A 25409-nucleotide genomic window follows, 5' to 3' on the forward strand; every position below is an offset into this window, starting at 1 on the left:
AACATTAAATAATCTGACCACCTCCATGTTTCACTTTTGTGGGTTGTTCAATTATGCAGACTATTGCTATGGTTACAGCACTCTTGGACCGCAGCTAGATCAAATTACTGTACAACAGAAGTGAGAGTGTCTGAGAGATGCAGGGAAAATGTGATGCATGACACGCATTTGTTAATAAAAATGTAAGAGTCCTGACTTATTAAATATATATATATATATATATATATATATATATATATATATATATATATATATATATAAAATATACTGGTCATCTCCAAGGATTGCATTTTCATCGATAGATGAAGTAAAATATATCTAATTAGCAATACTTAAATGTAATTAATTACAGAAAAAAGAAAAACAATCATTGAAAACTGTAGATCTTTGTTTATTTGTATGATAAATAATCAAAAGGAATACCTGAGATTATAAAGGTTACTGTATTATCAGACATTGCAGCATGCTGAAATAAATCAGTACAGTAAACAGATCTTTTTAATACAAATTAGTACCGTTAAATAAAGCGGGAGGTGTGATCAATACAACATAACTGTGTAAAACGCTACATGGTCGTTAAAGCCACAAATTCTGTCATATAAACATTTAGTGCTAAATAGAATCATGTAATAATACAAAAAAGAAACAGTAGAATGTATTAGTCTGCGAGAGCCTAAGCTCATGGAGGTTTGTCATGCCTTTCCATTTTATTACTTCGTACAGCAACAGAAAATTTGTGCAGGTCTTGGTTGAAGTATCAGGGGCTGCAGTTTATTTACAGAAATTGTAAACCCTTAGGAAGCATCGCCATGAATGATCTTGGGACACTTCTCTGGCCGTATACAGTAGTTGTTGTGTAGAACCAGACCGGCGGGACACTGGCAGCCTGGTACACATGGCTTAAAGCAGTGGCTCTCTAGCACCCCCAGTGGTACGTCCACGTTAAAGCAGGTGACGGGGCAGGGAGGTCCACACTCATCGAACACAAAGCCCCTCTCCACTGGACATCCTACAGCTGTGGATGACAGTGATGAGAGTGAAACAATCTCAAACAATCAATGACCCCACCCCCCGGCAACAATGAGGTCAGAAAAGAGCAAATGTTTTATTACTGTTAGATTTTCTAGTGATGCAGTTACACATCTGCTAAACCACTTTTGTTTCCTGTAGACAGATCATTTAGCTGTGCACATTAGCTTGTTATTATTTGTGTTATGTGGTTCATGCCGGTAACATGCTTGAGGATTCATGTTGAGCTTGTTTGTTTCCCAGTGTCTATTTTTATTTTGGTTTCATTATCACATTTTTCTCAGTTAGTTCTAAGAAAGATACAATTCGAGTTTCCAAGACAACAGAAGATCAACCACAAGATGAGTCACAAATGAGACATTCCCTCTTTCAGTTCATTACATTATCTTCAGTATGTCTTCAGTTATTAAATAGTATGAATGCACAAGCAGGTCCCAAATCTATAATGGGGACCTAATATTTTGTATTTTATGTATCAGCCTTTACATGAATAGGAGATCATAAGTGTATTTACTGAACTGACCACACAGAGATGTACTCCTCCAGTGCAGGATGACTCCAGCCTCTCTGCACTGGCTGGCGTAGGCCTCCAGAGTGTCGCACAGACACTCATCAGTGTTGGCCCCACACGCGCAGAGATCATACACACAGGCTCCGTACCACGACTCCGGAGGCACCACACGGTGGCAGGGCTTAAAGGCAGCAGATTTCAGCACCTTGCAACGGGCATTAGCCCCCTTTTTAGCCTGGTAGCCTGCGTGTTTGCAGGGGTCAATGTCCTCACCAGCCCTACAAGAGGACAGCGAACGGCTTCCATTCTTGACCTGAAATGACAGATAAAGTTTAACAGTTGTGCAAGTTCTGCTGATCTTCCCTTATACCTAGTAAGGTATCTATGTTTACCTTCCAGCTGTTGCCAAAGTCAGCCTCTGATAGGCTGATTTGTCCGCTGGGCATTCGTAGGTCGTCCTGGTAGTAGTTGTTGAAATTCCCACAAAGGCCACAAGTGTTGCCCTTATATGTACCAGGAACACTCACTTCCAGATGTGAGCGACCGCTCCACATCACCTGCATATGGACGAGACGGCGTGTGAGTGTGCCCTTTGCTGTTCCCTCGAATCTAAACACAACGGTGGGAACGTAAAGACCGCACCTTCAACCCAATGTTAGTGTTGAGTAGGATGGTGTTGGACTGCCGTTCAATGTAAATGTGCGGCTCTCGGAGCAACGGCAATGACACCGTCTCGTCGTTCACCTGAGGGAAACGAGGACTGCAATAAAAGTATTTTGCCAAAACGTGTCCAGAAAGATTTACTGAGCATGCAAACCTTCACAACCCAGTCCTGGAGCAGCTGCACAGTGATGACTCCTATAGACACAGTCACCTCTTTAGTCCAGGACACTCCTTTACGGCCACGATCGTCGTTAGTGACCTGAATGCTGCAGGAACAAAGAGGAGTTCAACCCTTACTACACATAAAATAAAGTCTTGGGGTGGCAACTAAAAAAAAAGGGCTGTGCCTTGCTCACCTGAAGTCTCCGCCCTCACAGTCCTGGACCAGGATGTAAGTGCACGCTCCCTGGAAGTGCAGCATGCGTCCATCAAAGGTGCGATAGTGAGGGTCGCCAAAAGCAATGCAGGTGGCTGGTCGAGGAAGGCAGTGAGGACAACACAACCCCGGGACAAGGGCTGGCATCTCATCCTGGACATTAACAAACAAAAGAACACACGCGCGTGCCCACACACGCACGCTTAGCTAGGACTCAAGGGAAGTTTTTGTAATATATTTAAACACTGACAGAGGACTGTTATACTGACTGTTGCACAGGTTAGTAAAGGACAACGTTGGTTCTGACAGTGCACGTCTCCTGACACACAGGTACAGCTGGTGCAGACATCCACGTCCCACTGTTCGTTGGAGTTGTACATAGTTCCCTGGTACAAACACGACACGCTGGAGTCTGAAACACACAGAGGAACGCAAACGTTTCTAGACACGCCTTGAGCTAACATGCTGAGCGTATAACCTGGCTGTCATACCTTGGCACTCATAGCAGCATTTTCCTGGAATCTTCACTGGTTTCTGACCATTTGGACACTCTACAGGTGAACACTCTTCGATGCTGCACTCAATGTAGCCCAACTACGAAAAACAGGAGCATGTTGCAGTTTCTGGTGCAGCATAAGTACTCGCTTCATGCAGAATCAGTACATGATTCTGATGAATTCATAGGTTTTGTACTGAGTTGGTCATGAACTAACAGCAGTAGCTCAAATACTACTTCATTATAGGTCACAGGGAGGAACCATTTTCTTCTAAATCATGTTTCTTTTTTACACTGTAGCATGATATTTAACTAATTCTGAGATGTAGGATGTACTATTTTCTTTAGCATAAACACATCGCATTAATTACAAGACTCACATTACAGGTACAGGTGATGCAGTCATCGTCACTGTCTGTCCACCTGCTCCCATTAGCCACCCGTCTGTTTTGACCCTCTATCACACAATCTGTATGTAGGACAATAAAAATAAATAAATAAATACATTTTCAATATGTAGCAACACACCTGTTTTTTGTTTTTCTTCCCCAGGAGCACAGGAGACAGATAGGGTGAGGTAAATTACCTTTACACACAGGGCAGCATGAGTCTGTTGGGGTAGACTGTTCAATTTGAGGGCAGGTGAGTTGGGGGCAGTTCTGGTGCAAGCAGGTCCATGTAAGGTCCTAAAACACAGGTGCAATATTACTGGACTGCACCGAATGCCTCGGTGTGTAAATGATGTCCACCGGTGTCGGTGTTCTAATTAGCTCACGTTTAATATTCAGTGTTCAGAGCTTCCTTCCACAAAGGAGCAGAAGAAGCTGCTGCCTTACCTTACAGTGACAGGTGAAGCAAGGGTCATTCGTTGCTGAGATCTCATTGCCAATAAGTGCTGTGGTGCAATTACTAAGAGGTTCTGAACCCACACACACACACACGCACACAAACACACACTTACAGAGGGCACAGTGATTTAGAACATATTGCATAACATAGTTTGGTACTGACGTGCACAGATGGGACAGCAGGAGTCTGGTGCAGAGAACAAGATGTTGCTTTTTGGACAGTCCACCAGACTAGGACACTGCTTTCGATAACATCTCAAGTGTTGTTCTCCGTTGGGCAACACCTGTGATTCATAGAGCCGGCATTAGCATAGTCATGTTGCTTCAAAAACTTTGATTTCAAGTACTTCTAATCTAAGACAGATAGAAATACTTTATTGATCTTAAACTGGGAAAATCTGTCGCAGCAGCATTACACGCAGAGAGAATAATTACACAATAAACTAAAAAAGAAAACCCTAGACATATTTATAAAGCAATATTAACTGTGAAATAAAGAATTTACGAAACAAGTGAAGGGTGAACATATCAGGTGAACAAAAGTGACTACACGGTTTTTTGCTGTTATTATATGGTGTGATTTCATCTGCCCCTTTGTCAGGGAAGTTGCTCCGCTGTCTGTCTACTGTGTGATGAGAGGGTGCTGATCATTGTCCATGATAGACACCAGTTTAGTCTGTGCGCTCTTCTCCAACGTGGTTTCAAAAGACTCCAGATTGAGACCTAGGAGACGTTCAGGTTGAGCTGCCCCAACACAAAACAGCAAAGGAAATGGAGCAGACAACAACAGACTGGTAAAACATCTCCAACATCTTGATGCACATGTTGGAGGATCTCAGCTTCCTCAGGAAATAGAGTCCACTCATCCCCATCTTGTACACCGTTTCAATATTAAAGTTCCAGTCCTGTCACCACTTCCAGGTTTTTGTAGTCCTCCACCTCTTTCACCACTTCCTTACTGATCCATAGTGGCTGTGAAGGCCTCTTTTTCCTCCAGAAGTCAAAAATCATCTCTCTGGTCTTATTGAAATTCACCATCAGCCGATTTTGTTTGTACTAATGTACAAAGTTGTCTATCTGTGTCCTGTTTTTACCCTCCTCTCTCTCTCTTATACCCTCAGAAACAGCTGAGTCATCAGGGAACCTCTGCAGGTGACATGACATGAGTTGTACTGGGATGTCAGTGGCGTATAAATTAAAGAGGAAGGGAGAAAGCACAGAGCTCCTAACCACCACATCAGAGAGGACACTGCCCAGGCGGCTGAGCTGTGGCCTGCCTGTTAAGCAGGAGACCATTGTGTCGCTAACACGCACCACCAGCAGCTTCTAGCAGAGGTTGAATGTGTTGAAAGTACTGGAAGAACTCAAAGATCCTCACAGTGCCTCCTCCACCATAAACTTACATATGTAATATCCTGTTAATATTCCACCTTTTACCACCATGGAGCTAAAGGTAAAAGGTTTTATTTCATATTTGTTACAAAAAGTCTCTTTTCTCTGCCTTGAGGTTTAAATGTGTGACAAACCTCACAAGTGCAGATCTGACATGGGTCTCCAGCTGGGTGGAAACTGTCGCCTGGACCGTACACGCTGCCCTCAAACACACAGTCTGTGGAATAAAATGTTTTAGAGTTAGATTTTTGCAATATAAGACATTGCAAAATGCTGTTCACATGCGCTCACCTGCGCACACAGGGCAGCACTCTCCTGGCACATTAATGAAGTTGATGCAGGGAGACAGACAGCGTATTTCTGAGCAGGTGGTCACGCCATCCACACACATGCAGCTTATACAGGGAGTGGAGCCTGCAAACCAGCTGCTGCCCTCTTCATGGTTCTGTCCGCCATACATGCATCCTGACAGAGGTGATGACATCATTGGCACGACAGTCTCAATCTGTCATTACACCTGATTGATCGACTTACCTCGACAGCGAGGGCAGCAAGCTCCTGGATCGGTCACCTGGTGCATACACGGTAGCTTGGGACAGTCAGGCGATGCACACTTGACCTCGCCTGCCTGCAAACTCAGATTAGAACCGAAACACTGGAAAGATATGAATGATGTCAGGCAATAAGGTGAGGAGTCAGACCTGACAAGTGCACGTGGAGCAGTGGTTTGAGCTCAGGGTCCAAGTCTGCCCATCACTAAATTCCCGTCCGCCCACTGTACACACTATTTACAAGGACCAGAGAAAACAACAATTATATTATGAATCAATATGAACAAATATCAAGGCCTAGTATAGAAGATTCCAGAGTTCACAAGCACCTGTACACTCGGGACAGCACTGTCCTGGCTTGGTAACCGGATGGAGGCAAGGTGTTTGTGGGCAGACGAGGGCCATGCAGGTCACTGTGCCTCTTGCACATGTGCAGTGCTGGCAGGGGTTGGAAGGTGTGGTGAAGGTGTGGCCGTGGGTGTGGACAACCCCCTCATACAGACAGGAGTCACACACCGGGCAACAGGTGTCTGAAGGGACTGGATTTGAACACTGAACTGGACAAGGTCTCTTCTGGCAGTTCACCACTTCATTCTGATCAGAGGGAGGATAAAGGAAGGATGAACCTGAAGCAATCCTGCCAAGTGGACCATCTGATATCGGACAGGACTGACCAGACAGGAGCACGATGAGCAGGGGTTAAAAGGTGAAGCGAAGGTGGAGCCAGACGGATATTCTTTTCCCAGATAGCGGCAAATGCCTGTACAGCGGGGGCAGCACTCCTCGGGAAGGGTCACCGGATTCACACAGGCGACACTCGGACACGACACGCGTGAACACACCACACTGCCACTCTATACCCCAAAACGAAAACACACATGCGTCTTTGGATTGTGGAAAAAAAATTAACTCAGTTTTGCCATTGTAACACATTTCCTCACAATGTAAAAAAAGATAAAAGAGATTGTAAATTCACACACTAATGGTGATGCTAATGTTTGCATTCAAGGTTGTGTGTGTTTGTGTGTGTGGGGAGGAATGATAGATATTTGAGCCAAGAAATACAAACAGCTAAGGATGAAGATAATTGATATTTATAGAAGCAGAAGTGGTGGTGGTGGGGGGGGGGGGGGGGGGGGCGAGGTCGAGGATGCAAACCATCTGGAGAATCTCTGTTTCTGAATGGTGTCTGCATGTGTGAGCAGACAAAAGTAGAGAAATTCCTGGGCCATTTCTCAGGAGCTCAGATAAAAGTGTATATGTGAAAGGGGCTTAGAATTCTGTAGTTTTGTCCTAAATTCTGATATTTTCCACAACCTTGATCGAACATGTTGTGTGATTTGGACTATAGAAAAAATTAAAGGAATATATCGAAATGTTAATCTGCGATTAAAACAGCTGCGTGATGGTACCGAACAAGAGCAGAGCTGGCAGCGGTCGGCAGGATTGGGGAATTGTTCTCCATTGAAACAGCTTCGCCCATAAAAGCTGCAGCCATCACAAACCCCACATGCGCAGCCATCCAGAGCAGGGTGTGAGCACGACACAGCCGGGCATCTCCGCTGTGCACATACAACTTCACCTCTCTAGTGAAATAAAAAAAATACAAAATTTGGAACAAGAATGTGATGCAGAGAGTTAAACTAAATAAGTGCATCTGTTCTTCCTCTCACTGAGCATGTGCAGTCTTGGCAGCCTTCCTCTCCAGGAAAGATCTGCCCATCACCGTGAGTCAAACCTCGGTAGTAACAACCTTCGCACAGAGGGGAAACCTATATCATCACCTATATCGTGCTCTTTGGGAATTCAGCGCTGAGGCGAGTGAGCTGTTTACCATCGCAGACGGGGCAGCCGCATGCATTGGTGACAGGGTGAGAGCAGAGGGGTGGCGGACACGAAGCTCTTGAACATCGCACTGAACCACTCTGCAAGAGATGAAGCACAGCATGCTAACCAAAGAGAACAACCGACAGGAGGCTTATGTGAACGTGTGTGTGGTACCTGGCAGGTGCAATCGGAGCAGAGGTTTCCTGGATCGGGGAACGACTGTCCGTTGGTGAGGATGGCTCCATTGTAGAAGCAGCCTAGGAAATCAAGTTCAGTTTATTTATCCATGGCAAAAATGACCAGACGTCAGCTTGATTTTGCCTCTACACACGTTCACATTCTCCACAGCATTGTCCTGGTGGCTTGTAAGGGTGGCTGCAGTCTCCATAGCATGGGATCCTGGTGCAGACAACGTCCCCTCCGTAACAGTAGCACACGCCACACGGGTCGTTGCCATCAGCAAACTCAGTGCCATCTGCATATTCTTTACCTTGATACATGCAGCCTGCAAGCAAACAATTGAAAACACAAGCTTGGGGAGATGGCCCTCAGTAGGACATGTATGATCAGTGGATCCTCTCCAGGAGCTGTTGTTTGCTGTTGTTAGGTTCAAATCTCACCCTCGCAGGACATGCAGCACTGCCGCTGCACTGGGTGCTTGCAGTTGGAGGGAGGACAGCGTTTCCGGTCACACCGAACGGAGCCCTCACGACAAATACAAGCCACACACGTATCTGAAGAGTCATCCCACATTTCCCCGTTGGCTCGCTCTCGGCCCTCGTGAAGGCAGCCTACGAGGCATGCAGGCACTTTATGCAACCAGTCTCTCAAAGCGTTTAATCTCGTCTCCAATTTAGGCAAAAAGGAATCGTACCCTCGCAGGTCCGACAGCACTCCTGCAGGATGGGGTGTGAACATGCCGCAAAGGGGCAAGGTTTGCGCTGACAGCGGACCGCGCCGCCGGTACAAGCGCACGATTGACAGCTATCAGATGGGTGGTAGAACCGTTGACTGTGTCTGTAGGTCTGTTTTTCAAACACACAGTCAGCTGGAGGCGCTGGGGAAAAATGGAGAAAAAGGTCAAATTGTGAAATTGTTAATTTTTCCATATAATGTCGCGTATTACTTTGTAGTTGTTACCGGGACATCTGGGACAGCAGTCTCCAGGGAGCAAACTGGGGTTCGTGCACGCCAGCTGAGGACACCTCTTCATCAAACACTGGACATTCCCATTCTGCAGTATAAACACAACACACTTTGACGTGACAGAGGTGATGAAACACCAGAATTGAGCCTTAAATAAGACTGTTTTTACTATGCAGCTGCATGTCCTGCACGAGTCGGTAGGGTGGGGAAAATCCTGTCCATTGGGATACACTTTTCCAGCATAGTTGCATCCTGAAGCAAACGCGTGTGATTTAAGGGACTGATTAAATGTTTTCCAGTTTTTGAACAGAAAGTGCTTATTTCCTGACCGTTACAGTTGTTTTGACAGCATAGCCCGGACAGAGGAGCGTTGCAGTGAGGACGGGGACACTGCGTTTGTTGGCATTCAGTCGAGCCGCTCACACACTTGCAATCCTCACAGGCATTGAATGGGTTTGGAAAAGCCTCTCCGTCCACAAAAACACGGTTTTCAAAGACGCAATCTTTGAAAAGCAAGGGAACAAAATGAACGCAAGGCTGGAGCAAGTCCATTCTCAACGGGATTCATTACCTGGACATTTAGGACAACACTGTCCTGGTGGCGTGTATGAATTGGAACAGTTCAGGGGAGGACAGGGGCTTCGGTCGCACACTACACTGCCATACTGTGGAGAGGCAGGCTGTGTCGTGAGTTTGAAAGTGAACAGGAGTGTGTTGAGTTTGTTTAAACAAAGACATGTTTACCTGACAGGCACAGACTTGGCAAGGCTGGTCAGGGGTCGAAAACCTCTGGCCGTTGCTATAGATGCGATGGTTATAGGTGCAACTTTCACACGATGCACAGCAGGAACCTGAGGGAAGTAAAGAAGCGGTGTGATGACATCACAGATCTGTAAAAACAACCCTCACACACTCACAGTCAGGTCGTACCAGGGGCTTTAGTGGGGTGCGAGCAGTCAGTGGGGAGGCAGGTAGGTGAACACTGGGGCGTTCCATTAATGCAGGTGCAAATAATGCAGGGACCGTCCGGGTGCCATTTAGAACCTTCCTCATATTCAAGCCCATCCAGCACACAGGCTACAAGGAGACAAGAGGAGAGAGATCTTTATGCTCAGCTGCACCTGTGTGTGCATGTGAGTCTTTACCTTTGCAGGTTGGACAGCAGGCATGTGGGTCTATGATGGGGTTGGTGCATTTGATGGGAGGGCACTTCTCTTCCTGGCAAATAACACTGCCGCCCTTTAACAGACAAAATCCCCCAACATGACCATAGTAGAGATGAGGCATAGCAACATTCTAGCATCAAATTCTTACACAGATGAGGAAATAGTCAACTTTTAAAGATCATATGCAAATTTCTTTAAATATAAAAAAACATAAAAACCAGCCAGACCTTTGAGTTGTTTTCCATTTTCTTTATATCTGACTTATTTCAAAGAGAATGGTGGTTTTATTCAAGGAAACAGTCTGTTTTTTTTACCTTTTGCTTTTACCTAGACACTGATTTAATGTGAAAATGGTTTATTTAGCATGCAAGCCTCTGTGGGTGGCCAAATGGAAACATCAGGCTCAGCAGACATGTCAAGGCAAGTGAGACAGAAATGTAATGATGTGACATTATCGCAAATAAACAGTTCCTGACAAGAAACCTCTGTCTCACCACCAACCGTCAGGACTGATGAGGAAAAAACCAGTTGTGTCGCTCACAACAGCAGGATTACGTGTCTGGAAGTTTGGCGACTTTTCTGCTACAAAGGCTAACAAACAACTGATCCGCTTGCGTTGGCTCTGCTGTGACATCTGATTAGTGGACTGTCTTTTCGGAGACTTTGTAAGACCAGCTACAATCAGCCTTGTTATGTGCCAGCTTCTTTTTAACAATGAAGACAGATACAACTTAATAGCAACAGTTTATACGTGTTCACAGGCAGACTTGCCTTACACCTGCAGTGCAGGCAGGGCCCGCTTCCGGCAGGAGTAAAAACTTTCCCGTCAGCAAACACTTTCTGTTCATAGCCACAATCTGTGGAGACAAGAACAACTTCTGGGAGTATGCCAAAGGTTCATTATCACAAGATGCTGAAATAGTGGCACAGACATAGCTAAACACCAAATTATGCAGATATTTACCACGGCAAGTAGGACAACACTCTCCCTTTGGTGTAGCTGGATGGCTGCATTGTGGGGTGGGACACAATGAGTCCACACGCTCACATGACACCTCACCTGCCTAACCAGTACACACAGATCAGAAAACCTGGCCTCTGGCTGTTAATACAGTAGCATTTAGACGCTGCTGTGATCAAAATCTTGAGTCTAAAGAAATTAATATAGCTGAGAGGCATCCAGTCACACGGGAACTCACAGAGCAGCGGCAGTGGAGGCACGGTTCCGTCCTTGAGGAGAACTTCTGTCCATCCACGTACAGTTTGGACTCATATTCACACTGTTCACACCTGTGAGCAAACACGCAAAGGTCACGTGCAGTGGAAATCATTACACTTAAAGTCAAATAATATGGCTGCTGTGGAATTGGTTTTAAGGTGTAAAGGCAGGGTGGTCACCTGGGGCAACAGTCTCCAGGACGACGAACAGGGTTTTGGCAGGGCAGCGATGGACAAGGATGGGCTGAACAGAGCACATTTCCATTCTGCAGGAGAAAAGATGAAGATGGTTTTCAACGCAAAAATCATCTTTGAGTACACTTGAAAACATTAAAGTTTTTTCTATGACGCACCACACATGTGCAGTCCTGACACAGGTCACCAGCAGGGACCCGAGCACCGTTAGGGTAGTTGTCCCCGTTCGCCCCACACCCTGACACACAAACGCACACAGAGTTGGTAGCTTAATACCTTCATGCTGCTGCATTAAAGCATCAGGTCTACCTTGGCAAACTGGACAGCAGCTATTGGGTGGAGGAGCAGCTGGGTTTGAACATGGGGTGCTGCAAGGCTCCCTCTCGCAGCGAGCGCGGCCCTCCTGCGGAGGCCAGAAAACAGGGCCGGTACAGATGAAGAGGACCAAAAAATGTCACAGCGGACCTACCACACACGAGCACACGTCACAGGGGTTCTCAGTCGACCTCCACTTGGTGCCGTGCTCGTAACGGACACCAGAATGAACGCAGCCTGCAGAAAGAGGGGACTCTCCATGTTGAGTCATGGATGAAGGATCAACCGTTTCAGATGATCAGAGAAAAAGTCCCAAACTATGGTGACTGTGCAGGTTTTTAGCTACTTCCTCACCTTTACACCGCTGGCAACAGTCTCCAGGTACGCTCTCTTTTAATGTGCAGTCCAGTGACGGGCAGGACAGGGGTTGACATTCTTTTATCCCCCCCTAAAGGATGGTAATGACAGGACACAGAGATGAAATCAGTCATTAACACATTTTTAGGTATGTTTTTTTTTTTTACGGCAAAGTCTCACCTTACACGTACATGTCTGACAGCCATGGAGATCGTTGTATGTGCCGTTGAAATCACACCCTGATGAGGAGACAGAGACAAGAGGAATAAAGAAAAATGCTCGACCATCTGTTCAATCTGTAAATATTTGTCCTTTTAGCGATAGGAAAAAAAGCCGTTATTTGACAGTCAAACGTCTTGTCAGGCTTTCTTTGGAGTAATTATAGAACAGTACGGTGGTGATGTAATATTCTTGTACTTGGTCTCTCAAACCATGTTTTATGGGCCAATAATAAAAACCAGAAGTGCCTGCAGCCTTCCAGCCGTTAAATACTGCCAACAGCAAGTCTATTAACACTGAAGCTGATTTACCGCTGGAGGAACTGGGACAGAAGTGCACAAGTAGCAGTTTCCTGGAGGATTCTCCGTACAACAACCCGCAAACATCATCATTTATGTTAGTTTCATTTTAAAGTTGTTTTTTTTCAGCATCCACCATTTTGTTAATCCAAGTGTTGCACACAGACATGAGCAGTTAGATGTTCTGGTGAAGGAATTCCAGAAAGGCTAATGATGACAGAGTGAGACAGGGATCAAGTGGGGCTGCCTAATGTGGCAGCCAGCAGGCATTTCCTGCAAAAACTCAAGCATGCACGAGATCAAAGCGTGTGTGGGAGTCAGCAGGCTCGTATCGGCTGGGCGCCGTTGGAGTCTTCAGGCCGACATGCGGAAACAATTAAAGGTAAGATGGTTGGAAAGGCAGAGACAGTGACAAACAGCCTCAGCAAAAGGGGGTGGAGGTCTGGGGACATCAACCACAGTGCACATGAAAAGCCAGTGTTTATTCTGTGTCTTTACAACAGCTGTTTTTTTTTTTATATTTTAAATAAGCTTTTGCAGTGTGCAGCCATCTATGGACAAGACTCAGCATATATATGACAAGTGGAAAGAGTTTGATGGAAAAAACATGTAGAACAAGCAGGGCTATGTAAACAAAGGTTTTATATTATAAAGCAGGCAAACATCTTAGCAAACTGCATTTTTACATCTTTCAACCAGTGTTAGTATTTATAGCATTACATCCCTATATTCCCATGTGTCCTACTTAGCGTTAGCGCTGTATCAGTCTCCAGTTTTCTCTTCATTGTTACTGACACTGTTTTGGATGTGTATCCACTAAGGGAACGCTATTTAAATCATCATCTATGGTAGTTGCTGAATCCTTTTCTTTCCTTTTCTTCTCTGGTTGTGTTCACATATGTTTTTAGAGGTTTCCCCTGCCTAAGCCACAATACACTCACTCACTTTCTACCGCTTGTTCCTCCACTGAGGGTCGCGGGGGGACTGGAGCCTATCCCAGCACAATGGGCGGAGGCAGGGTACACCCTGGACTGGACGCCAGTCAATCGCAGGGCTAACACATATAGACAAACAACCATTCTCTCTCACACTCACACCCACGGGCAGTTTTTTTTTTAGAGTTTCCAATTAGCCTAATCCCCAATCATGCATGTCTTTGGACTGTGGAAGGAAGCCGGAGTACCCGGAGAGAGCCCACGCAGGCACAGGGAGAACATGCAAACTCCACACAGAAACTTCTCAACTAATATGTTAGAAATGAAAACTGAGAAAACAGTCTTTGAAAACTGCTAAGCCTGAGAAGACTTTGGAGTGTGTCTGGTTTATAGTTCTCTGCAGGGATCACCACATCAGGCCACCACACACTGGAAGGGATCAATGGGAAACTGTGAAACAGCTGTTAACCATAACGGAGTCAAAAAGCTTTGCTGCATAGACGGTGCAGGGAAGCACATTGCCTCTTCTTCTAAATCATGACCTTAATTATTTTAAAGAGTTGATGTTGCATACACGTCTGCAGCATTTACGCATGCACTGGTGGGGAAAGTGTTGCTGCCAATGGCTTAGAAAAAATCTTTGGCTTTTTGGGCCAAGCCACTTGTTGAAAAGAAAGGTGAAGGTCGTTAGAGGACGCCTGCACCTTCAATTTGGAAATTTGGGGTTACAGACAAGGTTCAAAGAGAGAAAACCCACAACCTGACACAGATGGAGCATGTTAATGTTAGCTTGCTCCTTGTCAAAATGGTGGTTTGCGCAGTTTAACAGTGACATAGAAAAGCATTTTCACCTTTAATGTTTGCTTGGCATTTGACCTTTCCAGATGTGCATGTGCACACAGTGTGGAGGTCAGTCTGCCAGCGCTGGCCGTCCTCCACGTCACGGCCCTCCCACACACACCGCTGCCTCACACACTCACACCCCTCCAGGTACTGCATGCGAGACTGCAGGTCTGCGTTCTGTCAAAACAAAAGCAAAGACTCTTTTTAAATAATAATTGAATTTAAGGGTGACTTTAAATATACCTGAGATTTGAGCATGTCTAGCATAACAGCCAGCTGCTCCAGCCTCTGTTGCAGCTTCATCAGCTGGTCATCTTTCTGTTCCGGAGACCTTCCCCCTTGAGGGGTTCCGGGGGGGCCTAGCACTGCAGCTCTGTGCAGCTGGTCGCTCTGGATGTCGTGGGGATAACGCCTGGTTTTGTCCTTTGCCCTGCGGCTCATTTGAGGTTTACTGGTGGGCACTTGCCGGTGGCGCATTCCTGCGTTGTCAGTCTGGGAATCTGAGCTGTCGACGCCAGCGAAGTGGGAAGGAAGTCGGGCATCTGGAAGAGGAAAGCAGCCACTGATGGAAAAAGAGATACCTAAATAATAATGAATCACCAAAATGAAAACCCAATGCTAAATGAAGTTGTGTGCTGCCAGAGGATCAGAAGATATGATCTAATGCAGCTATTTCGCAGTGGTCCTCAGTTAAATGTGACATGTCGGAGTCATCACGCATGCAGCCTAAAAGCAAAACCTGGAAAACTGGGATTGACAAGGACATTTACTCACCCTTTCCTATTTTATGACAGCTAAAAATACAATAAATTATGACGCCAGAAGCCAAAATTACCATGACAACACACCATCCACTTCCCAGCTCCCATCCATGCTCAGTTGCATGATTTAAATTGTGAGAAGATTGCGGAGGCTTTGCGTTTACCTGTGTTATTGTCACAGAGCCACGGCCGCTGTAGGTAGGGTTTAACTGACATTTCAGCTCTCTTCAGATATCCCTGTAGTCATACCAACACATAGACAGAGATATTTGACGGATTTTTTATATTCTTTCATGTATAAAGGTGGTTTCAGTAGTTCTTTATGCCAAATTTTTGAGAAACTCACACTAAATTTGCTGTCCTTCTTTCCTGGAGTGCTGGCAAGAGTGACAACAACATCCTGGGGTATCAGGAGGTTAATTTTCTCCTCATGTTCTAGATGGAGAATCACAGCTTCTTGACAGTTTATAAAAAAAGCCAGTCTTTCAGGTTCCAGGCTCACGGCCAACTGTACCCACTCCTCCGTAGAGAAGGGGTTCCTCCCAGGAAAAGCAAACCTGGCAATCTGCTGACCTCCTCCCTGCCCTTTCAGGAAGGACAATTGCAGAGTGTCATTGAGGGTGGAGGAGATGAGCTGGAGGATGGGAGAAGATGCAGAGGAGAGGGAAAGGAGAGTGGCGCTGGTGCCCGGGGACTGAAGCGCCACCAAATGCATCCCCATGCTTCCCTGAACGCTGGAGTGCAACAGGCGGGAATATTCAGGGGGAAGAGTCAAGTTTGGCGCCCTGGGTCGTATTCTGTACGCGGCGGGGCCAGACGGGGACTGCAGCCGGAACACGCCGCTGATACGGTCCGACATGTTTAAAGGTGCCAGAAGGTCAAGCACTGGGGTGGAAACAAAACAGAGTTTAACTCGAGATACACAAACATTCTTCCTGATGACCCGTGACAGGGAGAAGGAATCATTCATAGGAGTCCTTCATAAACTGGTCACTCGGGGCTGCCAGGAGGCCAATTGAATTCACCTTTTTCCAACATGGAAATGTCTGTAAAAAGCTGAAACTATTTGTTCTTGTGTAGAAAAGTGTAGAAATAACAACAGATGCTTTTTAAGTGGTCGTAAAATGTAATGGATGGAAAAATATTAATTCATCCAACGCGCAGTATTTAAGATGAACATAGCTCCGTCGAATTTAAACACAAATAAGCGTTTATTGCAACGCGTCAGTGTGAATGTGTCAGTGACCAAAGCAAACGTTGATAAACCTCACCATCCTGGGGATTTGGAGTGGAGTGTCCCCGCACACACAGCGCAAAAAGACACAGCAGATTCACGTTTGGCAGCATGAGCGGTCCAAGTTTGCAGCTTTCAAATTCTCCAAGAAAATCTGCCTGGCCGAATGTGCACCCTCATAAAAGCCGTGTCGGCCTTTTAAAGCAGATTCGTGGACTTCATTTCATCTGCTAGCAGAGCCTTTTTTTCCCAGAGAGCGCGCAAAAAGAAACATGAAACATCTGGATGCAGGCAGGGCGTCACTTCTCTGCGCTCACAAAATTACATTCCCCCGGGGCTCTTATCTACACCAGACTACTCCATGATGACAAAAGCGGACAAGTTGTTTATTAGTCTCCTTGTGAAGATGCCGGCTATTTCTAATAAGTTAAACCCACTCCTGCGTGTATTTTCAGGTGTGCGGTGCGTAATAGGCAGTCACCAGCTATTGTCTCTGCCCGTTCAGTTTCTTCTTCTGTTTTTCCTCATTTAGAGAGAGGGAGTGAGGGAGAGAGTGGGACTCTCTCCACCCAGCACTGCGGAGCTCGATTCCCAGAGACCCCGCTTTGGTAATGAGCAAAAACCTGGCCTGGAGACTGGAGAGGAGCCATGAGTGTCAGTGCATGTGTGTGTGTGCGTGTATTTATACCACACACAAATACACACACACACACACACACACACACACACACACACACACACACACACACACACACACACACACACACACACACACACGCATTTCTTGGCACAGATTCAGGACCCTATGTGTTTTCTCTAATGCACCATGCTGGAGAGAGGTCTCATCTGCTCCAGCCCAAATTCTTTTATCATTTGGATATTAAATGCTTAAAATAGATACCACTTGACCAACTCTGTACTAAATGCAATTTAGAACAGTTTTTAGCTGTTGGTTCCATATTGCTTTTAATGCTCACTCAAACGCCCGTTTCCATTTGTGCCCTAATTGCTCAATGTGGAGGATAGAATGGATGTGAGACATATCCAAGTAGTTTATGGCTTTATCTGTATTTAACAGACATATAGGTGATCACAGGTTGGGAATACCTATATAGACTGTACGAACAAATATATAATTCTATTTTTAACCGAATTTCTAGTGACATCTAGTGGCCATGACTAGTCAGCAACATCTGTTTTTTCAACGTTTGGACGATCCGAAAAAATGTCTTCTGTCTTCTGCTGATGGCTGAGTGTGTGTGTGTGTGTGTGTGTGTGTGTGTGTGTGTGTGTGTGCTTGACAAATACAAAAAAATAAATGTGGGTTAATCTTCAGATGACGCAGCCAATCTTTGATAGTTAATCCACTATGAGGCCGAGGCCTCATTAGTTAATTGTCCAAATCCAACAGACACGAGCTGTGTAACTGTGCGCACATACGCTGAAAAACTGCAGAATGCTTGACAAGCACTGAAAAATGCATTTAAAACATGACAAGAAAAAGAACATCAGTATTTATGCTTGACTCTTGACCACCAACTGCTTGTTGATCAGTTCATCAAGGTCGGGTGTCTTTGTTCCAAACAAATCTCTTGAACTCACTTGTGACCTCGCCATCAGGACCTGCACGCCTCCATCTCTGTCCCTGTCCAGGTAAGCCCCGCCTTCGGGCTTTAGCCTCTGAGCTGACATTTATCCCAGGATACACACCATAAGCTGCTGTCTGCATTTTAACATATGTAGGCCGGATGCTTGTGTGTGTTTGTGTTTGTGTGTGAGGCCTCTGTTAGCCACCATTCTCTTTGATCATTACTGTAAACATGGCTCTCATTCTTAGCAGCGTTTGAGGGTGGGAGCAGTCAGCAATGCTGCCTCCATAACAAGTCAGGAGGATATGGGTGCCGACGGAGAAGCTTCAGAGGATTTGACACCAACAGGTACGTCAGGTGAGTGACTCATGACCACGGTCATCTCACATTAAGCCTATATTTTGCCTGTTGACCTCAGGTTTGCAGGACATCTATTATTAAAAGACATGAGCCCAGAGAGACAGAAGAACAAGAAGCTAATGTTTTGCTGGTCTGACGAGTGAAAGCCAAGCAGAGACCCACTTAAGGGGGATTTAAGGGAATTACAGGACAAAGCGGAGGGTGTCTAAGCTAGTGCTTGATCGTTAAGAGAGAGTCTAACCCTTATGATTATTCTCAGATGAGGTGCTATCGAGGCACAGAATAAAGTTGCGTCTCTGGCTGCCCTTAGAGGTAATGCTGAGTGTATTTGTTTGTTATTGCTCTCTGAAGACATCATTCAGTGGTTCCTGAGGCCCAAGTGAGCCCAGAAATGGCCCTTACCGAAACAAAAAGTAGCATCTCCAAAGCCAAAGTCCTCGTCTGTTTGCTGGCGGCCTTCTGGTGTCTGCGCACAGCCGCAGGTACAACTTTAGCACGCCATCACTTCAAGGATGATCGTGGCAGAATTCACTGGTTTTTGACCACTCTGCATGTGGGTTTGCACAGGAATGTCAGGCTGGGGTGGGTGCATGGATGGCCAGGACGTGTACGGAAGCATCAGAGAAAACAGTCGTTATGGAGACGTTGTGGCTGAACTCATGGTTGAGCCCATGGTGGAGGGTATTTGGTGGAGCCTGGATGGAAAGGATGCGGATTGGTTCTTCTTGGAGGACAGCAGCATCCGGCTGAACGCGTCAGCTGAGAAGGTCCTTGACCGAGAGGTAAAACACCACTAGAATAATGAGAAAGAATAGTTAGTTCACACTCAAATAAATAAGCAGGTAAGGTTGGAATGTGTGCAGCTGTTCGTTAGTTTAACTTATTTCAAGATTAATACCTGTGTCGTTGGATTTAGATCATTCTGCCAAAGTCTGGGGTTGTGGCTAAGTTTAGCCTTGTCCTTCAAAAGAACTCAGTATCATATCCTCTTCCCCACTGGCTGTCCTTCCTGGCAGCTACTAAAGGGTCAGCCAGATTAACAAGCACTATCCCCATTTCTCAGTCTCTTTAAATAGGTTTTAGAGCTCCAACACTGCTACTTGAAGGATCGTTTCTTGCCAAATATATACTATTTAATTTACCTTGATTATCTAACTAGAACACATCAGAAATAGCAATGTGTAATACTTTTTTTCACTCTGCTCAACAGGCGCAGGGTCCGATCCTCATGGCCTCGCTGAGGTGTCATGAGAATGACATGATTCAGGTATGCTTTGCGCCTCATTTATTACCTGCAGTACTTCAGTGTGACCTCCCTCATTCGAATTTCATTGTCTCAGAGCACATATAGGATCATGGTGGAGATTCTCAATGCGAATGATAATTTCCCTGTGTTTGAGGACAGAGCTGAGCTCACTGTTCCCCTAAGTGAGGTAAGATTCTCTCTATCTCACCTATTCTTTCTCCTTTACTGGCTAATCAGGCGCCACATTGTCCTGCTCAAGGTTTCTTCCTGTTAAAAGAGAGATTTTCCTGCTGCTCTTGCTTGTTTTATGGGTCAGGCTCAAAGCACCTAGAGAACGTACTGATTCTAATAGATGCTATATAAATAAAGTTGAATTAAATTGAGGGAAATTGTCTCTCGCTCTGTTTCTAGCTGACTCCTGTGGACACTGTTGTCTTCAGCGTCCAGGCCAATGATCCAGATAATGACAAGATCATTTACTCCATTGATCAGACATCAGTGAGTTCCAGTCTCTGGTCTGATTACAGGGGCAACACTCACGTATATGCAATCATTTATACCTGTGTGCATTTGGTAGCCTGATGCAGAATATTTCAAGATTGAACTCCCAAACAGCGGCGAGGTGATCCTGTCCAAACCCCTCGACTATGAGGCCAAAAACCAGCTGGCTGTTACCATCCATGCCTCAGTAAGCTCTGCACGTTTTCATGAATAAAAACCATCAAAGGGGCGTTCACGTGGTCACCATTGATGACCGCACAAGAGCCGATCAGCCTTGTTTGATCACAGCTTTTTCCTTTTTTGTCAGGAAATGTACACGGAGGAGCACTTCAACACCAGCACCAATGTCAGCATCATAGTCCTGGATGGAGATGACCAGTACCCGCAGTTCCTGCCCTGCATGCTGCTCTTTGAGGATGAGACCAGACGTATCTGCACCAGTCCCGTCTACACGGTCAACGTCACGGAGGGCGAAGAGGTCACAGCTAGATATCCCTCAGTTATAGTCACTTGATTAAACTAAGAACCTGGACACAATTACTCAACAATATCAAGTCTAGTTTAATTCACATATAACATCTTTAGAGGGCACAAAGATCTGCATCGCATATATGAAAATAAATATATGTGTTTTACCCACATGGAATTTGAATCCACTAAATATGTGTACGTACACAGAAGACAAACATATGTCATATCTGCTCAAATTATATATGAAAACAGATTCAAGAGCAATGGTAAATGATGAAATATGTGGGAAACATATACTGTAGGTCCTGGTTCTGGATTCATTTCCCACTTATGTCAGTGAAAATTTGAGGATTTTTCTCATTTTTATATGGATTTCTTAGTTACTCTAAATTGCACATAGTTAATAGTACTAAATATGAGAGCGTTTGCATCCCATCTATATGCCACTGATAGTGGCTCCGCCTTCATGACCCTGTATAGATTACACAGTGATGGACGACATATGTTTATATTTATAGATAGTATTAAGAAATACTTACACTGTATATGCATTTATAAATGTTTTTATCGACCTTTTTCGACCTTTTTGAATTTATAGATGTTTTTATCTACCTTTTTTTTCTCAAACATGCACAATATATAATATTGTTAAAATTAATAATAATTATACATTGTCCCACGAAACTTACAATACACAATCATTCCATGTACTATGTATCATATGGACCATATGCATTCATATAGAGCAAAATATAAATAATTTACACGCATATTCTCTTTATGTAGTTGAATGTACTTCAATCATACACAGCATGACAAACTGTATGGCTTATACATATACACTGTATGTGTACAGTGAACCCATATAGGTTTTAAAAGAAACTGTTTGTATACAGTGTGCACATGTATTCACTGATACGTGGCATAACGCACCCCAAATAGCACTTGCGATAACCATGTATATACTGTATGTATGTTGTATGTAACTATGTATGTATGTTCCTGCACAGGCGATGATTGACAGCTGTGTGTCACCTTGCAGGACATTGTGTTGGACTTCTCTCCGGGTCCCATTCATGCAGTAGATGGAGACAGCGGGCTGAGGTCTCCCATCAGCTATGCCATTCTCTCAGGTTCCACACACAGCAGCCAAGTTTGTGCTTCAGATGCTCTGTGTTTACGAGCCTGCATAAAAACACGGCATTTGTGCTCGCGTTTCAGGAGATGACGACGGGCGTTTCCGGTTGGACGGAGAGACGGGGGAGATGAGACTCACGCAAGGGGTCAGCGACAGACTGACCACTCCGAGGCTGCACCTCAACATCATGGTACTTTAACACCAGCGTGAGGAAAAGAGACTCACCCTGCAGCTCTTCATGACCTTCTCTCTTTGTCCTGCTAGGCATACCAGGTCGACGACCCCAGGAAGTACACCGTTGCCACGGTATTGGTCCGAGTTCTGGCGGTGAACCATTTTCATCCAGAGTTCCAGAATGCTGAATATCGAGGCTTTGTGAGCACGGGGAAGACCGGTGCCTCTCTGGTCAACACCTACGGCGGCAAAGTCCTTAAGTTGCATGTGCAAGATGGAGACTTTAACCATGTACACACGCCACGAACACAAAAGAAAACTGCTCATCGGTGATATATACGACTCTGCTTCACCTGCCACCTTTTTCTAAATGTGACAGGATTCCAATCCCATGATCCACTTCAGCTTCACTCTGACATCAAACTACACAACCATCTACCGAATCACTCAGGAGGGTCTTCTGATTGCCAAGACCAATAAACTCAAACCGAGCCAGAAACATGTACTGGAGGTGAGCTTCCCTAAGTCTGAGTAAAGACAACAAAGGTGTGATCTAAAAAAAAAAGCAACAGTGAAATGTTTCTGCAGGTCATGGCTGTCGATCAGGAATCGGGTGATGCCGCCTTCGCCATTGTGGTGGTGGAAGTGCTGGCTGAAGGGCAACTGGGTACGGAGACGCCCTCACGTCCAGAATGGTGGCAGATTTCAGCTTGGGGTTGATAAAGTTCCTGTCTCTGTCAACTGCAGTTCCCTACAGTGCACTGGCAGAGGAGCGCAAGTTCAGCTGCACTTTGGGGAAAGCGTTGTTCCTCTGCACGGTCTTCCTGACTATTCTTGGGTGTATCGTTTCCATGGTGATGTGGCTGAAGAAGAAGCACCGGGGAAAGAGGGACCCGCTGGAGAGGGGCTGCGTGGCCCAGGGCAAACACCCAAATGTGGTCAGAAGTTAATCTCTGGTATTTTCAGCTTGTTGCTGAATGAAGAGTACGGTAACTGAAATGTTCTCTCCCGCTCTCACTCCCACAGAGCTTACGATGGTTCCAACTGGTGAGTGTTTGATCTTCTACAGAAGCTTATAATAATCGTCCTTCTGTTTTTCTTGTCCAGGGTCTACCAAAAGTCAGCGGTCAATTTATATAATCTATTTATTTACAATAATATCATAAATACAGATACTTAAAAAAAATTAAGTGCCTGAGAAGCATTAAATACTGAATCACATCAAATGAGTTCTCATAAAAATGCCTTAACTGGGACCTTTAACACCATACAAACCTAATAAGATAACTTGTAGTTCCAACTGCATTGACTACGAACATGTTTATGATATTTATGCTTTTAGGATAAGGCATTTTTTTAACCACATTATGGTAACGTATATCATAGTCCTCTTTTCTGAGAAGGTAGAAGTTATGACAGATGGTATCCCTTATTAACTATAAATGAGCAGCCAGATAGACACGATTTGGGCCAGAGCTTCAGAAATTGCTGAAATTGAGCTGTATTACAAAAAACCTCAACATTAGCAGAGTATTTAGTGCTTAGTACTATGGAAATTTACTCCATTTTTTTCTTTCCTCAGTTCCCTTCACAAAGTTTACACTTTCTCCTCAATCCCTACATGTTGGACTGAACCAAAGTCTTTCTTTTACCTTCTGTCTATGGTTGATCTTGCATTATCTTTATTCCTGTGCCCAATCCACAGCTGAATCACCGTAACACCATGGCACACGTGGGGGAAACGCTGTACGACGGTGAATATGGAACCTGCAATCCCTCTTTCAGCTTTCCAGAAACACCGGGCATGTACACCCTTCACGACCTCCCGCCTGGTCCTGGATCTGAGCCACCCAGAATGACTGCCACACCCGAAATCCACACGACTGCGATGGAAACTGTTCGCAACCCCACTGACAACGTTTCAGCGCCCAACAAACACCCCTGCAGTCCACCCAGCTCTCACTCAGCCACTGTGAAGGTGAGACGCCCTCCTCCACCACCAGGAGAAAAGGCTGCTTCATCCCCGGACTCAGAGGCACCACCCAACACCAGTCCAGACTCAATGCCCTTTGTACCTGAAAGAACCCCCTGTACCAGTCTCGATTCAGAACCCACAGAAATAACCCCCGATGATGACCTGATTGACCCTGTCACCAGTCCCTCCTCTCAGTCTAGCATTCCATGGAGCAGAACCCGAATAGCCGCAGCAGAAATAGAAAAACCTCTCTGCAAACCCAGCATGAAGACCTCTCCTGACTCCCCTCATCAGCCCTCCCCTCTCCCCAGACAGCTGTGTACACCCCCATCCACACCGGACCACTCACCTTTAAAAGCCACGCTGATACATATAGACACGTCTTCTATCGACACCCCTCTGGCAACGCCCAAGCTAACATCCATAAGTCTGAGCGTTGAGATGGGAGAGTTCTCCACATCCCTGGATGAAAGGGACCAATCAGAGCCCGAGACCGCAGGTGCCGGTAGCCCAACTCAGGACAGAAGGCCCCCGACACTCTCTGTAAACCCACAGGATGTCTGCGAGGCGGGGGGCACAGCAGGCGATGGTTTCCTGGGGGACGAAGTGGGAGACAAGAGGGACGAAGGTGAGGATGACTTTGAGATGGAGGACGAGGCTCTTCTGAGAGCGCTGATGCGATGTAATCCGTATTTACTGACCTTTAGTAAGTGACGTCTCTGCAATATCGCAGGATCGGAGCGCCGAAAGACAGTGGAGGAGGTGAGGTGAGGTGAAGCTCACAGCCTGTAGAAGAAACATCACTGTCAAAAGACAACGTGATGCCGGTTCCATTTGCACTGCAAAACCACCGTACATGTAAGGACACAGAGAGTAGAGGAAGCTCATAGAACTGCTCATTTTTGACTTTGACTTTTGTTCTTTTTTTGACTAGATGAACAATTATAGCAACCTTAATTCAGAATCCAAAGATAAATATTCGCTCATGCACACAGGATACATCCAACACTATCAATCATGAAGTGAACGTTTACATGCAAACGATAATAAGATTCTTGTCTGTCACTGTGGATTCTCCCTTGAACTGCAGGGTAAAAGTAAAGAATGATCACGGCGTGTTGCAGCTTGAATTGGTTTGTTACGCCTAATTAACAAGCTGCCTCTTTTTTTGAGCGTTATGGTTTGAATAAAAGTCACCACTGAGAATCTAACTGCTTCCCTTGATTTTAAGTCTATATGCAAGAATGTGGTGTTCAGTTCTTGTAACAGGACCTCTTGATTTCACCAATTGCCACACACTGGCTGGTGTGCATGCATTGGCGTTGGACGTCTATGGTGGAAGCAGGTCTGAGCGCTGTTCTGTGGCTGTTTCGGTTATTTCGTTATCCAGAAGGGACATTTTGTGAACTCAACGCTACCTGAAGGTCGTATGAGGTTCTGATTCCAAATAAAGGAAAAGGTTCTACCTCTGTTATCATGGTGTTGCTATTGAGGTCACTAGTTTGAAACTGAAGATAATTGCTGTCGTAAGCAGAAATGATCAAGAAATGACTTTGCTGACGTTATTTAGACCA

At 45.4% G+C, this 25409-nt stretch overlaps 2 protein-coding genes across 2 annotated transcripts; one reads left to right on the plus strand and one right to left on the minus strand.

Annotated features, from left to right (window-relative positions):
* Positions 1-375: 375 nt before the first annotated feature.
* Positions 376-16861, minus strand: kcp (kielin cysteine rich BMP regulator). Its single transcript, XM_029842047.1, has 46 exons — positions 16419-16861; positions 15494-16032; positions 15312-15384; positions 14630-14928; positions 14395-14563; positions 12271-12329; positions 12088-12181; positions 11888-11970; positions 11728-11821; positions 11577-11656; positions 11404-11489; positions 11205-11295; positions 10970-11069; positions 10777-10862; positions 9985-10078; positions 9770-9916; positions 9584-9690; positions 9411-9504; positions 9169-9342; positions 9009-9091; positions 8834-8927; positions 8568-8750; positions 8314-8484; positions 8025-8198; positions 7868-7950; positions 7701-7791; positions 7540-7619; positions 7279-7452; positions 6541-6720; positions 6196-6460; positions 6017-6099; positions 5850-5943; positions 5607-5780; positions 5450-5532; positions 4087-4207; positions 3912-3994; positions 3662-3761; positions 3456-3544; positions 3071-3173; positions 2849-2991; positions 2560-2732; positions 2358-2469; positions 2183-2284; positions 1933-2097; positions 1553-1853; positions 376-1015 (listed from the first exon to the last, which is right to left on the minus strand). The coding sequence occupies exons 1-46, from the start codon at positions 16492-16494 to the stop codon at positions 795-797; spliced, it is 6270 nt and encodes a 2089-aa protein (XP_029697907.1). The 5' UTR covers positions 16495-16861; the 3' UTR covers positions 376-794.
* Positions 16862-16926: 65 nt separating this feature from the next.
* LOC115251118 (cadherin-related family member 5) lies at positions 16927-25027 on the plus strand. The gene is made up of 19 exons (XM_029842284.1): positions 16927-17035; positions 17936-18034; positions 18219-18327; positions 18682-18812; positions 18898-19112; positions 19541-19597; positions 19671-19763; positions 19988-20074; positions 20154-20264; positions 20385-20555; positions 21591-21681; positions 21770-21876; positions 21951-22151; positions 22240-22371; positions 22449-22527; positions 22608-22798; positions 22887-22907; positions 23566-24463; positions 24569-25027. The coding sequence occupies exons 1-19, from the start codon at positions 16993-16995 to the stop codon at positions 24604-24606; spliced, it is 2874 nt and encodes a 957-aa protein (XP_029698144.1). The 5' UTR covers positions 16927-16992; the 3' UTR covers positions 24607-25027.
* The last annotated feature ends 382 nt before the right edge of the window (positions 25028-25409 follow it).

This window comes from Takifugu rubripes, chromosome 9, assembly GCF_901000725.2.
Source record: "Takifugu rubripes chromosome 9, fTakRub1.2, whole genome shotgun sequence".
Classification (NCBI taxonomy): Eukaryota; Metazoa; Chordata; class Actinopteri; order Tetraodontiformes; family Tetraodontidae; genus Takifugu; species Takifugu rubripes.